Below are 15179 nucleotides of genomic sequence, written 5' to 3' on the forward strand. Positions count from 1 at the left end.
ATATCTAAAAATACCTTTAACCACATCAGGGCTTTTGAAATTGGAGAATCGTTGGGCCCCCTTTGTGCTGAACTGGTTTTAAGTCGCTTGATGTTGCGCCCTGCCCACCCCGCTTTTGAGGGTGATCTCTTGCACCGACATGCACAGCACAAGTAAAGTTGTGTTAAGAAAAATCGAGGATGCATTATTCCAGGATCTAGGTCGGACAGACGGGGCCGAATGACACTGCCGAGTGCGGATTCACAGGGATTGTCTGAATGTTCGGACACGCTATCCCGTTTGGCCAAGTTAGCACCAACCACTCAGCCTTACGCACAATAATTGCGCACAATAAAATAAAATTTCCCCCTGAAGCTGTGATGTGTGCCTGGATTGACAAGGCTTGGCAGGAGTGTGACGCATTTGTTCTAGGTTGCCAGGAAATTTAAGACGTCTTAAGCCGGAGGTTCAAGTGGCAAACACCATAATGACAAATGCCAAACAGAACGTGTTTGATTGTAAAATCGATCTCGTTTCAACGCAAATCTTAACGCATTATCTTCAGGAAGAGCATTTTGATTCGAAGCACAGAATCAGTGCCAGTTTCAACAAGTTGCCTGAATTCAGAATCGAACAACATTTCGAGCGCGATACACTGGAATCGGAATAGATTCCATCTGACTGGACTCAAGTACAAATCTGCGCGCAAGACGAACGCTTGATCTGTAAGAGCTTCTGCGATGCGAACATTTGTCATGGACAAACCTTTTATTTCTTACATGCAAACTTTTGCTCAAGATGAGCTCCTGCAATGCAATGAACTTTTGCCGTAGCGACTTTTGCCCTAGACGAGCCTATCCCCAGGCGAGCCTATCCTTAGACGAACGTTAGGCAGACAAACTTCTGCGAGACAAAATTTTGCCCTACACGAAGTTCTTTCGTCGGAGATTTGCCCATACGCCTGAGTGCCTAATGAGCGACCGTCCTATGAGCCTTTGTCCGATGAACTTCAGCCCGCAAACCCGCCCCACGCTCGTCGGTGAAGTGCGACGCACGGCCCCCCGCCGTCCGGCGGACGCTGACGCCGTGTTGAGGCTGCTCACCAGTGAGATGTTTGCTCTCGGCGGCAGACGCTGACGCCGTGTTGGGGCCGGTCCTCAGTGAGATGTTTGCTCTCGGCGGCAGACGCTGACGCCGTGTTGGGGCCGCTCCTCAGTGAGATGTTTGTTCTCGGCGGCGGACACTGACGTCGTGTTGGGGCCGTTCCTCAGTGAGATGTTTGTTCTCGGCGGCAGACGCTGACGCCGTGTTGGGGCCGGTCCTCAGTGAGATGTTTGCTCTCGGCGGCAGACGCTGACGCCGTGTTGGGGCCGCTCCTCAGTGAGATGTTTGTTCTCGGCGGCAGACGCTGACGTCGTGTTGGGGCCGTTCCTCAGGGAGATGTTCGCTCTGGGCGGCGGGCACTGACGCTGTGTTGAGGCTGCTCACCAGTGAGATGTTTGCTCTCGGCGGCAGACGCTGGCGCCGTGTTGGGGCCGCTCCTCAGAGGGATGTTCGCTCTGGGCGGCGGACACTGACGCACCGTACTGGGGCCGCTCCTCAGGGAGATGTTCGCTTTGGAGATGCCACACGCCTCGGACCTGCCCGACATGAGCAGTGACGTCAGCGACCTGGACGACTCGGACTGCAGCGATTCGTACTTCGAATCGCAGATGGGTGAGCACTGAGCGTCCTCTGTCTTTCCTGTCCACTGAGGTGGCTGTGTCAAAAAAGGCTCGCCGAAAGGTTTAGCGATGATTGAAGGGGAATGCTTAGCAACGACTTTGGCGCATTCACTTGGGTTTTGCTCTGCCAGCAGCTTATGCGAGGCCTGGTAATTGTGCGGATTGCAATATTTTTCGTGTTAGGAATTAATAGAAATAAAGATAAAATAAATATACAAATAAAATATTGCAGAAATCACGGCGCCGTCGCCACCGCCGCCATCAGCATATTGGTTTGTAACGGCTGCTAGGAATGGGACGCAATGATGTCACGTGGTTCAAATTTCCGAATGACGAGTGAGTCTCTCCAGCAAATTTTCATTCCTGCGCGAGCGGTCTCCGCACGTGGCACGCTGTCCACGCCGGTCAAAGCCAGGCCCGTATTTCACGCCGCCACCAGCCGCCGCCGCCGCCGCCAGACAAAAAGGAACCGAACCGCTTTGCCACGCGCCCCGGCCGACGTGTACCGCACGTCACGCCACGCCAACGAAAGCCACGCGCAGAACGCTCCGGCTTCGAGGCGTTTTCCAGGACTGGCGTTAGGCGGCGACCGGCAGGCTGACCGCATCGGGATGTGGGACCCATCGCACGGTGTCCGATCTACGCCCGACAAAACGCGAGGCGAGCTCCAATCCGTCAGGCCTGGCACGACGCCAGAAGGCGGCCGGGAAGTGACCCAGGTCGCACAGTTCGGAACTCGCGCCGAAAGCAACGTTTTGAGCATTACGTCAAACAATGCGGGAAGGGCCCTGAGAATCATGCAGGTGTAAAGCCCAATTAAACCATCAAAGTGCAACTAAGACGCTTACGTTTGGTTCTCTAAATTACTTGGTCACAACCGCAAGCAAAATGTCTGCTTACCTATGCCAACTGCTGAACACGTGAGTCGCTGCAGGTTTCCCGGTGCTGTCGACGGTGGCAACGACCAAGCCACAAGTACTGCAACCAGGGCGATTTCCTAGATTGTTCCAACCCATCACTATTCCAAAGGTCGCGTGTTTCTCCTGGTGTTCCCTCCTCAGATCCTTCGGCCGTGCAGTCCGCGATGTCTCGGTAACCCAGGGTTGCAGGGGCGCAGCACTAAGACGGTTTAGGAACAACCTTAAGGTGGAATTCTTAGCTTCCACGTCAGTGTACATGCGGTAATGTAATGTAATGCAAATTTACAATGTAAATGTACATGTCAATGCCGCGGAAGATGAAACGCGCAAACGTCGACTGCATCAGAGCCATTTGTGACGAGATGGGATGGGTATTGGGATACACGTCTGTAGCTGTGCGCGGGTGGTCTCGCGCTGTCGAGCGCCGTCTGTAGCTGTGCGCGGGTGGTCTCGCGCTGTCGAGCGCCGTCTGTAGCTGTGTGCGGGTGGTCTCGCGCTGTCGAGCGCCGTCTGTAGCTGTGCGCGGGTGGTCTCGCGCTGTCGAGCGCAGAACGTGGATCCGACGACCTTCCTTCTTTTGATTCGATTTGCTCGTGACAGACTGACCACAAAGGCCAAATTTGATGCACGGCAGGCCTCAGCGTTTTGCTTTGGCGGATGTCTGGGGCTAGAGCCAACTCCTACCAGGGAGGGTTGCGTGACCCCTGACCCCAACATCCGATTGTGGAATTTCACTGTAATGGCAGAATTGCGTGGCGAAAGGTTAGGGGCAAATAGCGAGCGCCCAACCGAGCCGAACCCACCAACTTACCACAGGCTGATTGGAGGCGGGCGCTGTAATCGATGGATCTATGACAAAAGGGAGAGTTCCGATTAATTTTGAATGGCCATTGGATGGATTTCTGAGATCAGCGCCCACACTAAGCGGTGTTTGTTGCGTGAGTTCTGATAGCACCATACAATCATGAAATTTGGGGCAACGACAAATGTAGCGAAAGCCAAAGCTTAACGCCCTCTGACGTCAACTTATCTAGTGCGGCGGCTCCCACGGGTTGCCGGGCATCCCAGTCAGAGACAAACAGCGGGCGCCTAAAGCGGCCCAAAGCCTCCTGGCAACAGGTGATGAATCGAAGGCAGACACTGGTGATGGCGTTTGTCGGGTGAGGCCTTCTGTCTGGTGAGGATATCTGTGTGGCTAGGCCTTCTGTCTGGTGAGGGCGCCTCTTGGATGAGGACGTCTGCCTGGTTAGAGCGTCTGTTTGGTTAGGCCTTCTGTCTGGAGAGAGTGCCCGACTGGTGAGGGCGTCTGTCTGGTGAGGGCGTCTGTCCGGTGAGAGCATCTGTCTGGTAATGCCCTCACCAGACAGACGCCCCGCCAAATTTTGTAGGTGTATACAAAATTAGCTGATCGTTTGGTGTCAAAAATTTAGAAGTACCTTGTAAGGTCACCGAACTACAGCAGATCAAAGTCATGCCATGGATTCATTGGAGCCAATTTCTTGTGAATCACTCAATCTGATGCAACAGCTGAGTGTTCAATGAAGCCATATATCCCTGAGGTACTTTCTTAGGCAACACAACAGTTGAATTAATTAATTCAGTTGACCTTAAGTCAGGTTTGAGTGTTAGGCCAAGGTCAAAACCAACCTGTTATATTGCTTCAGAGCTTGCTGTATGAGGCAGATTGTGGTACTTACTTCGGGCTTACTGATAGCACAAGCCGCATTATACATCTTCCATGGACTTCATGAAGGTCAGAACAGGTCACTGACCTTAAATGCGCATCAGTGACCTTTTACTTACAGCAGGTATGTAGGTTCGGGGGCGCTTTGGACACCAGCCTGGAGTTTGAACTTGTGTGATCTTATTTGACCCTTATTCATGACCTAGGAACCCCAAACTTTGACACAAGTAAGTTCACGCACAGGTCAACACGCCCTGTGTATTTGATGTCTCTAGCTCTCTTAGTTTCTGAGATATCAAGAAGGGGGGGTAAATTGACCCCCACCCGAATGAGGGGTATCCAACCGGCCACTCGGGCGCGTGTTAACTGGAACGATTTGTTGAGCCCATGCAAATGATTGGAAACCTAATGCCTGTGTGATCGTCAAACGTCCCACAACCGCACTTCATGCTCTCGTATGACACGGTAGCGGTCATTACGAACGGCATCACATATCACCTGACGCGACCCGCCCGGCGGCCATTATTATACAATTACGCTTTCAGGGAGAGGGTCGATACGAGCACATGATAACATCTACGTTCCACTGAAGCCGGCTGACCACGCCAGACCCTGCCCGCAGATGGTTGGGTGCTACGATCTGGCGTCAGCCCGGCCGTGGATCCCATCCACACAGTTTTAGGCGCAAGTTTTTATGGTTCGGAAGCTAGTTGGGCGCGTGTCAGTTAACATAACTACTGCACGGCCGGGCGTGAACCTTTCCTTCCCATCAGGCCCGATCACATACTGGTTAAATCAAAACTTATCGAATCGACGCGTATAAAAATATTGATTGCAACCAGACCCCAGATACCATAAAAGGAGAAAAGCAGGGGATATTGTACCGGGACTTCTCTGCTCTCATCCGTGGCACCGGCGCGTGTGTTTAAGCGCAGCGCACATATCGGACGGTTTTGGCCGATTTTTCAGTTTGCCCTAACAACAAACAGATACAAGTGCGCAGTGTTAGGGAATGTATGGTCTGCACATCATCTAAGGCTAGCTTGCCTAACAACTGCGCAGTGTCAGAGAATGTATGGTCTGCACATCATCTAAGGCTAGCTTGCCCAACAAGCTATTTCAACGCAACGCAATCGGCGCAAATTTACCTTCGGGACGTTGCGTTGCGTTGGGCTTGTGGCTCCACAAGCACTAAGTAAAGGGTGCAAGTCGCGTCTCTAAGTTGTGGTCTGCAATGCAATAGGCTGGGGCCTGAGATTACAGAGCTAGAGCTATGCGAACTTTGCGGGTTTTAAGTGTAGTTTACTTCGGCTTGTGTCCAGTCCTGAGTTATGCACTTTGGTCAATTTTTGTTATCAAAAGGATCGGAAATAGTGTTTACACAAAATTTGATACACAACAAATTGCCTTCGGCCAGGCTCCCTCAAATCTTCCTCCCGATTGAATGAATCAATCTGCTGTAGCCGATACCTCCGGCCAAAGGATTGCATAGTATCGGGCAGAAACCTGCAGCCAATACACTGACAGATTGAAGTTCAGTCTGTCAGTCAAGTGTGAGACGTTCCATTGTCAAACGGCCCGCAATGTTGTCCTGCTTCACGCGGGGTGCTTGCAAAATGGAAGATGTTATCAGACATGTGGGCTCACTGTAGCGGGTCATCTATGATGCCACATGATTGTTTCACTACCCAACATTCAGTGATTGTTAGGGCACGCGAATTCAGATACCCAAGGAAATATGAGTTTGTTGGCGCCTGCTGCCTGCCTCATGGACTCCTGGGTGATGTACACGCACCGACTTACTGCAGGCTCGTTTTCCAGAATCTGACTGGGTGTCTGTGTTCTAATCTCATTGTTTTGCCCGTACTACAGAAAAAAACTATATTTTTATATTTGGACTTTGATTTATTGTTATTTTAACTTTGCGGTTTTCTACAAGCTGCTGATCTATCGGCACGTGCATCGCCAGTTCGTCAGGATGACGTTTTTGTGACGCCCTTCTCTGGACACATATGTTGCCGTGCTTCCCCGGTGCGGTTTCCTCATGAAGCACAGCTCGTGCGAGCCGTACTGCTGATTCCCGTCCATGCATAACGCTGCCAATGAGGAAATTTCCTCGATGTTGGGCGGTGATTGTCTGGAAATCCACGGTGCCCGAATGCTTCGAAGGAAAAATAACGCACGTGCGACGCGTCTATGGCAGTCCTGGGCTGAATGACCGAGCGACGGTTGTATGCGGTTATGCAGCCTATTGCCGTGGATGCTAATGAACTGCTATTCAACTGTTTTATTCACCATTCTCTGTTGCGGTAAAACTATTATCCAGACCATAGAGCTGTGTTGGAAGAGGATTGTATAAGAAACTGTATAAGTGCTCTACAGCGATCCTAAATTCGATCCCCAGAAGTATCTGCGGATTGCGTGCGTCAACTGGCCACCAAATGAGTACCGTCCACTTTTCAGTTCAAATAAGGGATTTTTGCATCCATTGCGCATCTGCTCTTGGAAAATGCGTAATGGCCTGTCACGGGTTGGGGGTTCCTATGGTGATGATATTAATCTTTGACCCGCGCCCTGCGTGATAATATTAATCTTTTGACCGGGTTGGGACAGTGGGGGGAAGTTGATCCCTCCCCCCCCCCCTGGAATCTTCAACTTCCAGACGCCGTAAGGGAAAAACGAAGATGTCGTTTTGAAGGCCTCATCAAATAGTCAAGAATGTGCACTAAACTTTGACATTACGTCAAATTTGAAGCCACCAGAGGTCACAAAACGTCAAAAATGATCGTTCCATCACATACAGTACAAACGTATGTTAACACGTCCAGACGGATATTGAGGGTTCGGAAATAAGCGTTTGGACTGTGGGGAGTTAATTCCGACCATTTCTGTTCCCCCATTGGGTCAGGTCAGATCAGGTCACCGTTGAAAATTGGTCCACCAGTAGCATACAGGAGTGATACTTTTCTTTTCAATGTGCTTCTGGCTAAGTTTATTTCATCGGGTGCAACTATGGAACAAAAGTATTCCAGATACAAAAATGACGTTCATAAATAACCTGGAGGTCATCTGTGGTTAAATTGAGTCATTACAGATTTGCATGTTTCATGCAAATCTGTAATGACTTAAAACATGCAATCTGATTTCATGCCGCCTCCGTGGTCTTGGGGAAAGATGCTGGACTCGTAATCCAGCGGCACTGGGTACGAGTCCCAGAGTGGGCGCATTGTTTGACCCGACTGAAAAGGAAAGGCCAGCTGGCAACCGGCCAACGAGGTTCAACCCAGACCCGGGGCGGCCGTGTCGCAGCATTGTGCGGCACGTAAAACCCTCCGCATCCCTGTCTGGCGAAAGGGCGGAGGCAAAATTAGCTGTTGAACTGAACGGCACGCTTGGGTGGTGGGTTCGGGGTACACGCAACAAGCTATGCTTAGCAGGTACTCTGAATCCGAAGTCACCCTTACAAACCATTCGGAATAAATTTTAAAAGAGGAGGTGCTATGATGTTCTAGTAATATAACAAGTTGAACAGTGGTAAATGAACCACAAAAATATGAGGTCAAAGTTTTTTGGATGTTGACGTCTTTGACCTGGCCTATGACCTAGGCAGACCAATGCTTAAAATTTGCACAAAAGATGCCAGATTGATAAAAAGGTGCTGAAAAGGTGTTGCTGCCAGCGTTTTTTTTTTTTTGCTGTTTTCGAAAAACCGTTGGATGAAGTCACCTCCCGCATCGGCTCTCCAAACATATTTATGCCATATGTTGCCTGAGAACTGGGCATGGAGTCTGGTACCACAATGCTGCCAAGGACGCAAGAGAGCGGAAATATTGGCAGTTTTATAATGTTGTGCATAGCTTACGTCGTCAAAATGCTATAATGGCCAACAGCGCCACCATATTTTCAACTGTACAACTCTTTATATATGTGAACGCATCACTACCCACCCACCAACCTCATTGTAAACCAAAAGTTTGAAGGTGTACAGTATAATAGAGCACATGAAAAAAAAATGAATGCCAGGAATCGAGGGAAAATCACGTCAATTTGTACGCGGTTAACTAAACAAAGTTGTTGAGACTGGAAGTAACTACTTATTCACACACATCTTCGTTCATTTATGTATTTCGTGCTAACGCTGCCTGCAATTGTCATGCCCCTCAAATTTCGTAATCCCGTTATACCACTATGTTGCATGACGTCAACGCGACACATGTCGCCGCGCGCCTCTGTATAGAGCGTCACGACTGCAGGGACAATATGAGCGATCAGTGGCCATGGCGTTCGTGAGGTTCGATCCTTACAGGGCTTGCACGTACGACGCCACAAACGAGCTTTTCTTGTTGGTTCCTGAGGCGGGAAGGCCGGCGGCAGCCGACTGCAAGACAGTACCGAGCTACATAACAGCGCCTTTTGGGACCTCACCTCGTGCCGATGAAGTCATCTCCAGAAAAAGAGTCGCTAACGCTGGACTTCACCACTTTGATCAGTCTGTTTCTGGAACTAAATTAGTGTTTCTGGTGAAAAGCGCACGATCTCTTATACATCAACACATCTCAGACCAGCATAGTTACCACAGAACGTGTCTGGTCTCGCCGGACCGTTCACCGAACGAAGTAAGACCTTGCAACCGCTCTCCGTACCGGGGTGTTGCCGTTTTCCGAAACGATCGCTTGCCATTCTTGTTGCATCCCATTTGGAACAGGGACTCCCAAATGGGATGCCCTGTAGACCACCTATCTTTTTAAGGTTAGAACGTGCTTCGCATGATGCGAATGGCTGAAGTATCTTTAGTATCGTATTGCTGCCCTGTTGGCTTGCACAAAACAACGGGCTTTCAGATGGGAACGTGTGCGGCTTCGCTAAAAGTGAGGTTATGTAAGATGCGCTGTTTATGGCCTTCGCTCTTCAACTCAGCTGAAGTTCTCTTGACGATATTTGTTTCACTGGAAGCCACCGTTTAAGCTTTGGTCTCATAAATGCGCCTGGCAACGTCCTTCCGGCTCACGCGCTCAATGCATTCGTTGTGTCTTGTACTGCTATGAATACCGTGCCCCCACATCTAAATAGTTTGTACGCAAACGTCTCATCATTGGCCATGGAAATGCTCGATGAGGGGGTCGACGATAGCCCGTGTGCGAAATTGTGAAAACGACGGCTGATTAGGCATGATGAAGCGTGTTTCCGTTTGAACGGAACAAAGCATGGCGAATAGGTAGACAGAGCGCTGATAACAGAGCACCGAACACTTGGTGTCGGACATTGCAAGACAGAACTCTCCACTGAAGCTAATGATCTGAAACGCGTTGTCGGAGAATGGATCAGATAAGCCGCTCTTCCTTCAAACGAACGTCCCGAATCGCGCGCACAAGGAAGAGTGCCCACCACATCGTAAAGACTTCACTCGACGCCATGGTTGCGAGAATGCAATGTTGTGGCTGATGGTCTGGCGTTAATGAGTTGTAACATGTCAGCGGAGGCACTGTCTGTTTTGGGCTCCTATTTGCGCTAGTTTTGGTTCGGTGTGTGTGGTGAAAACACCACGTTCCACCCAGCGCTTACATGTTGGTGCTGCCTGACAGTTAATCCCTTTTGTTCAGACATGATCTGACTGCATTGCAATTGCTCCTTGAGAACCCCGTATTCTCCCCTGGGGGACTTGTCACGTCTGGCCTGGAGCGGGGTAAAGCACTGCTGGATCGTTACCCGCGCCCTTCCGCGGATTTGCAGTTGACGATCGTTTTACCCGTCCACGTGGTCTTATGCACACTGAAGCGCGTTGTGCTAGGACTGATCCCATTTTGCCTTGAGCTGCCTGTTACGACCATCTCCGAAGTGGTGTTTTTCTGGCACAGATAAAAACCAACTGACGTGTGACAAAATTAGAAATTTCTCGGAACCCCCTCGACTGTCACCGTGTACATTGTGTACATTACATCACGTACCATTTCTGTGTGTAGCCCTTCATTTCTTTTGGTCGGCCTCCAGCACGAATTGATACTATCGGTCCAGCATTACATATGCTGCCACCGAACAGGAGATGTGTTATTACCTTGTTTGACTCGTGCGACGTGCGTCATGTTCCCATGTCACTGCAGTACGCGAATGATGGAGTTTTACCCTGTCATCTACCCCTGTTGTCGTCATGGGACTTTACGACACGCTTAGCTGCTGGTGCAATATGATGTCGACTGCCTCTTACCCTGTTAGGAAAGGCGGGCACCGCGGGGAATCGAACCTCGTACCTCTTGTTTCACAGACGCACAAGTGATTAACGCAGATGGGCTAGCCGCTACGCTATCGGCACCCTATCATTTATCCCTGACCCGTTCAAGAATTGAATGGAGTATTCCATATTTTACAGGGTTTGAACTGAAGCAGACACTTCAAAGATCATCCGGTGCGGTTTAGTCCTGCTCTTCTTAAGACCTTGAACTGTGTCTAGTTTCCGAGCCACACGCCCGCGAAGTTGTGCGGACTACTTTCTGACGAGTTTTCCAAGACCATTCAAACATGCACGACGCCGTAGCAACATCATTCAAGTCTTTGCACCACGCTGCCCGAGCGGTGTTCGAGGCTAAACATAATATTATCGTCGAGCCATTTGGGTCTAGTATCTGTGCACACTATAACCAGGTATAATGGACGCCAATTAGCTATCCATCAATGCTGTGCCAACTCATTCACGAAGTTTGTTGTATCGTATGTAGTATTAGAAGCTGGATAAGATGGCTAGCTGTTACGGGTTAAAGACTTGCAATCGAATGAAGTTAGAAAAACGCCATAACTGAGTACGTGAATAATAGTAAAGTTCCTGAACTCACGGGTAAGCATGCAGGAACAACTTGAAGAAGGACCAAAACACGCAAATAGCGATGTTTGGGCCAGCGAGCACTCAGCATCGTGCTGCTATCTCTCTCTGCGAGTTTGACGGACCACGAGTGAGTGCAAGGGTGGCGATTTCGTACGGCTATTTTGGCAGCACATCATATCTAACGTCTGCTTCAATATCTTCGAACGCGAAAAATGTCCTTTAACCCAATTGACTTGGTCATGGGCCGCATGCGCAATTTGGAGGGAAATATATGGTAAAAGGGGCCAGTGCCGACCCCGGGAAATTGTAAATTGTTCCACAAAATATCTTTCCTTTAGCTTTGCATGCTGCCGACTGCGGGCGCTAATGCGACGGACGTCGGATATGTCTGCTTCGCAAACGTGGAACGCTGCTTTTCCTCCCTGCCCCCGACCGTCAACATGTTTTCATGTTTTATGTGTTGTTGAAGGTTTCTCCCTAACCTTTAAAGGGACTGATTTCTGGGACCATGGCCAACGCTAAGCAGCGCTTGTTGTGATGATGAAAGTGTAGGAACGGCATAATTTTGTGGCGAAAGTGCCTGCCGCCATGCTCGCCACTGTCCGTCCTGCCCCCTGGTGTCTCCTGACATTTATCCAGACTGCTGCCATCGGCCGCCGGCCATCCCAGACGGGCCAAAAGAGAGCGCCTAAAGCGACACAAACCCATCCCGCCACTGGCGGCTGAATAGGATTACAAGTGCTTTGACAGAATATCGAACTATCGAACAAACAAACTATCGCGTCGCACTGTGGGCGTATCTACATGTGCGTACACTGACTGGTCACACCCTGTGTCTGAAGGGGTGCTGACTGGTCACGACCTGCGGCTACAGGGGTGCTGACTGGTCACACTCTGCGACTACAGGGGTGCTGACTGGTCACACCCTGTATCCGGAGGGGTGCTGACTGGTCACACTCTGCGGCTGCAGGGGTGCTGACTGGTTACACTCTGCGGCTACAGGGGTGCTGACTGGTCACACTATGCGGCTACAGGGGTGCTGACTGGTCACACTCTGCGGCTACAGGGGTGCTGACTGGTCACACCCTGTGTCTGGAGGGGTGCTGACTGGTCACGACCTGTGTCTGGAGGGGTACTGACTGGCCACACTCTGCGGCTACAGAGGTACTGACTGGCCACACCCTGTGTCTGGAGGGGTGCTGACTGGTCACACCCTGTGTCTGGAGGGGTGCTGACTGGTCACACCCTGTGTCTGGAGGGATACTGACTGGTCACACTCTGCGGCTACAGGGATGCTGACTGGTCACACCCTGTGTCTGGAGGGGTGCTGACTGGTCACGACCTGTGTCTGGAGGGGTACTAACTGGTCACACCCTGTGTCTGGAGGGGTACTGACTGGTCACACCCTGTGTCTCGAGGGGTGCTGGCTGGTCACACTCTGCGGCTACAGGGGTGCTGACTGGTCACACTCTGCGGCTGCAGGGGTGCTGACTGGTCACACCCTGTGTCCGGAGGGGTGCTGACTGGTCTCGAACTGCGTCTGCAGAGGTGCTGACTGGTTCTGGCCTTTGTCTGCAGGGGTGCCGCCGCCGTTACCGCAGTACTCGGTCTCCGTGATGACCGAGTACCGTCCGTTCGTCGAGATCTACGCCGTGTGCTCAGCGGAGCGCGCTGCCGACCGGCCGCCGGCCGCCCACTGCGTCGAGCTGTTCCGGTCGCTGCGACCGGCCCCGCCGGCGATCGACGCTCGGACTGCTGGCCAGAGCTGCTGAGGCCGGACTGCTGGCCAGGGCTGCTGAGGCCGGACTGCTGGCCAGGGCTGCTGAGACCGGACTGCTGGCAGAGGCTGCTGAGGCCGGACTGCTGGCCAGAGCTGCTGAGGCCGGACTGCTGGCCAGGGCTGCTGAGGCCGGACTGCTGGCCAGGGCTGCTGAGGCCGGACTGCTGGCCAGAGCTGCTGAGGCCGGACTGCTGGCCAGAGCTGCTGAGGCCGGACTGCTGGCCAGGGCTGCTGAGACCGGACTGCTGGCCAGAGCTGCTGAGGCCGGACTGCTGGCCAGGGCTGCTGAGGCCGGACTGCTGGCCAGAGCTGCTGAGGCCGGACTGCTGGCCAGGGCTGCTGAGGCCGGACTGCTGGCAGAGGCTGCTGAGGCCGGACTGCTGGCCAGGGCTGCTGAGACCGGACTGCCGGCCAGAGCTGCTGAGGCCGGACTGCTGGTCAGGGCTGCTGAGGCGGGACGGCTGGCCGAGGTTGCTGAGGCTGGACTGTTGGTCGGAGCCGCTGAGGCGACACTGGGGCTGGGCTCGACTGACTTGCCCTGCCGCCGTGTACACTGGCGCGGGGCGCGGCTCGATACACCGGGGCGGCGCAACAGCTGTGGCTGCTGACGTGGTGTGGTGGTCATCATATTAAGCCCTCTTCATCTGCTTTAGTTGTCATGTTTTCTTCCTTTTTGCTTTTCTCCATTTCGGTGTGTGTGTGGCAGCGCACTTTCGTCACAACTGTCAGCGCATGATCCGCTTATTCTGTCCGTATGCTACCAAATTGTATGTATTGCATCGTCAACTTAGTTTATCATGCTGATTCAGTTGTGGACATTGTTCTCTCCTGCTATAGCATTCTTCCCATTGAATGTGTCATGTTTGATATTGCAGGGGTGTTAATTACCTTGCTCGTGCTCATACCAGGAAGCGGGCTCTTAAGTAGGAGGCTTATGTTTAGCCTATACAAGAGCAGGTACGGAAAAATAGTTCTACTTCCACACCTTTAGAGTGGTCGTAGCGTGCCGTTGCCCCACGACATGGTCTGAACAGGTTACGAATGACTAGAGCCCTTGCTGTGCGAGAATGGATGTGTTAACGGGCTAGCACATTGGTTAATACGGGTCGGAGGTCCAGTGTCACGCCACATTGGCATTGTTCCTCGGATGGTCTAGATCATTGTGACGTTTGTCTGGGTGGCTGCATGAATTGCATCGACAATTATTTCTGAGACAGAGGAAATTCTGTGTTTTATCTTGCACAAGCATCATGTGTATCGCATTGCTCTGTTTTGTATACCGTATGATGCTTCAGAATATCGACAGCAGTAATAAATGTTTTCCATTAGCTGACTTCATTTAACAGTGCTGGATCACACGTAGATTTCGATGATAAAGGTACATACATTTAGTCTTACGTTATATGAAGTCGCTGCCTATAACGGCGGTACTCCAAGTTTCTGGGTTTGGATTTAAACAGGCCATGGCCAGCTGGTCTCGGTCTTGCTGACGGCAATGAACGAAAGCCAAGCGGCTGATAAGTGGCTTTCCACTGACCGCCATCAGAAATGACTCCGCCGGTCGGCAGGGGTTTCTTCGGTGAGCAGGGACTCACGATCCGATGTAGCTGACGACCTCACGTGCGTGGTTGTATCTACGTACAGGTATATTACGCTGTGGACCACAAAGGCCAGACAAGCTATCTTAGGCGATATGTTCCTGTATTGTAAGGCTCTTTTTCAACATGATTTAATAATTGTTTCAGGGCACATTTGTTGAGCGAACGGTGTACAAATGTCGAGATGCGTTATGGAAATTGTCGACGCCGCCCGCGGTACGCAGCGTTAGCAGAATGTCGGAATGTTCCCCAGCAACGTTAGTGGCGGGGATTCTCTTTTCGTTTGAGGCCAGCCCTGACCACTGATCTGACAGAGTGTCCATCAAAGTAAGAATACTGATCAGCATTCCCCCAGGCATTTTTGAAGCAGTGGGTCCTTTTCAAGGTGACACGATGATCCCAAAAACAGCATGTATAAACAGAAGTTTGTCGCTTTGATCACTCAATCGGTGTTAACTTTTAGAAGCGAGTCGTGCCATTTGAGCCCCTGAGTTCCTGCATTGTCATCCATGACCCTTCAAAAGACATTGGATTGTTCATCACACCCAGCAGGACCAAGAGTGCAGCCATGGGTCCCCGAAAGCCTGAACTTTTGTGTTGTTGGCCATACATGATTCCCGAAGTAAAGCTTTTGGCGCCATAATCGGCGTGATGCGTGCTCACCAAGCTCTTTACCCCCC

At 51.4% G+C, this 15179-nt stretch overlaps 1 protein-coding gene across 1 annotated transcript; it reads left to right on the plus strand.

Annotated features, from left to right (window-relative positions):
• Positions 1 to 1582: 1582 nt before the first annotated feature.
• On the plus strand, positions 1583 to 12978 carry LOC119097888 (lymphokine-activated killer T-cell-originated protein kinase; the record flags this gene model as incomplete). Its single annotated transcript, XM_037220838.1, is given in 2 exon segments — positions 1583 to 1695; positions 12700 to 12978. Coding segments are annotated over 2 exon segments (303 nt in total). The 3' UTR covers positions 12894 to 12978.
• Between the last annotated feature and the right edge of the window lie 2201 nt (positions 12979 to 15179).

Source organism: Pollicipes pollicipes, unplaced genomic scaffold (assembly GCF_011947565.3).
Source record: "Pollicipes pollicipes isolate AB1234 unplaced genomic scaffold, Ppol_2.1 Scaffold_4665;HRSCAF=5496_pilon_pilon_pilon, whole genome shotgun sequence".
In the NCBI taxonomy this organism is placed as follows: Eukaryota; Metazoa; Arthropoda; class Thecostraca; order Pollicipedomorpha; family Pollicipedidae; genus Pollicipes; species Pollicipes pollicipes.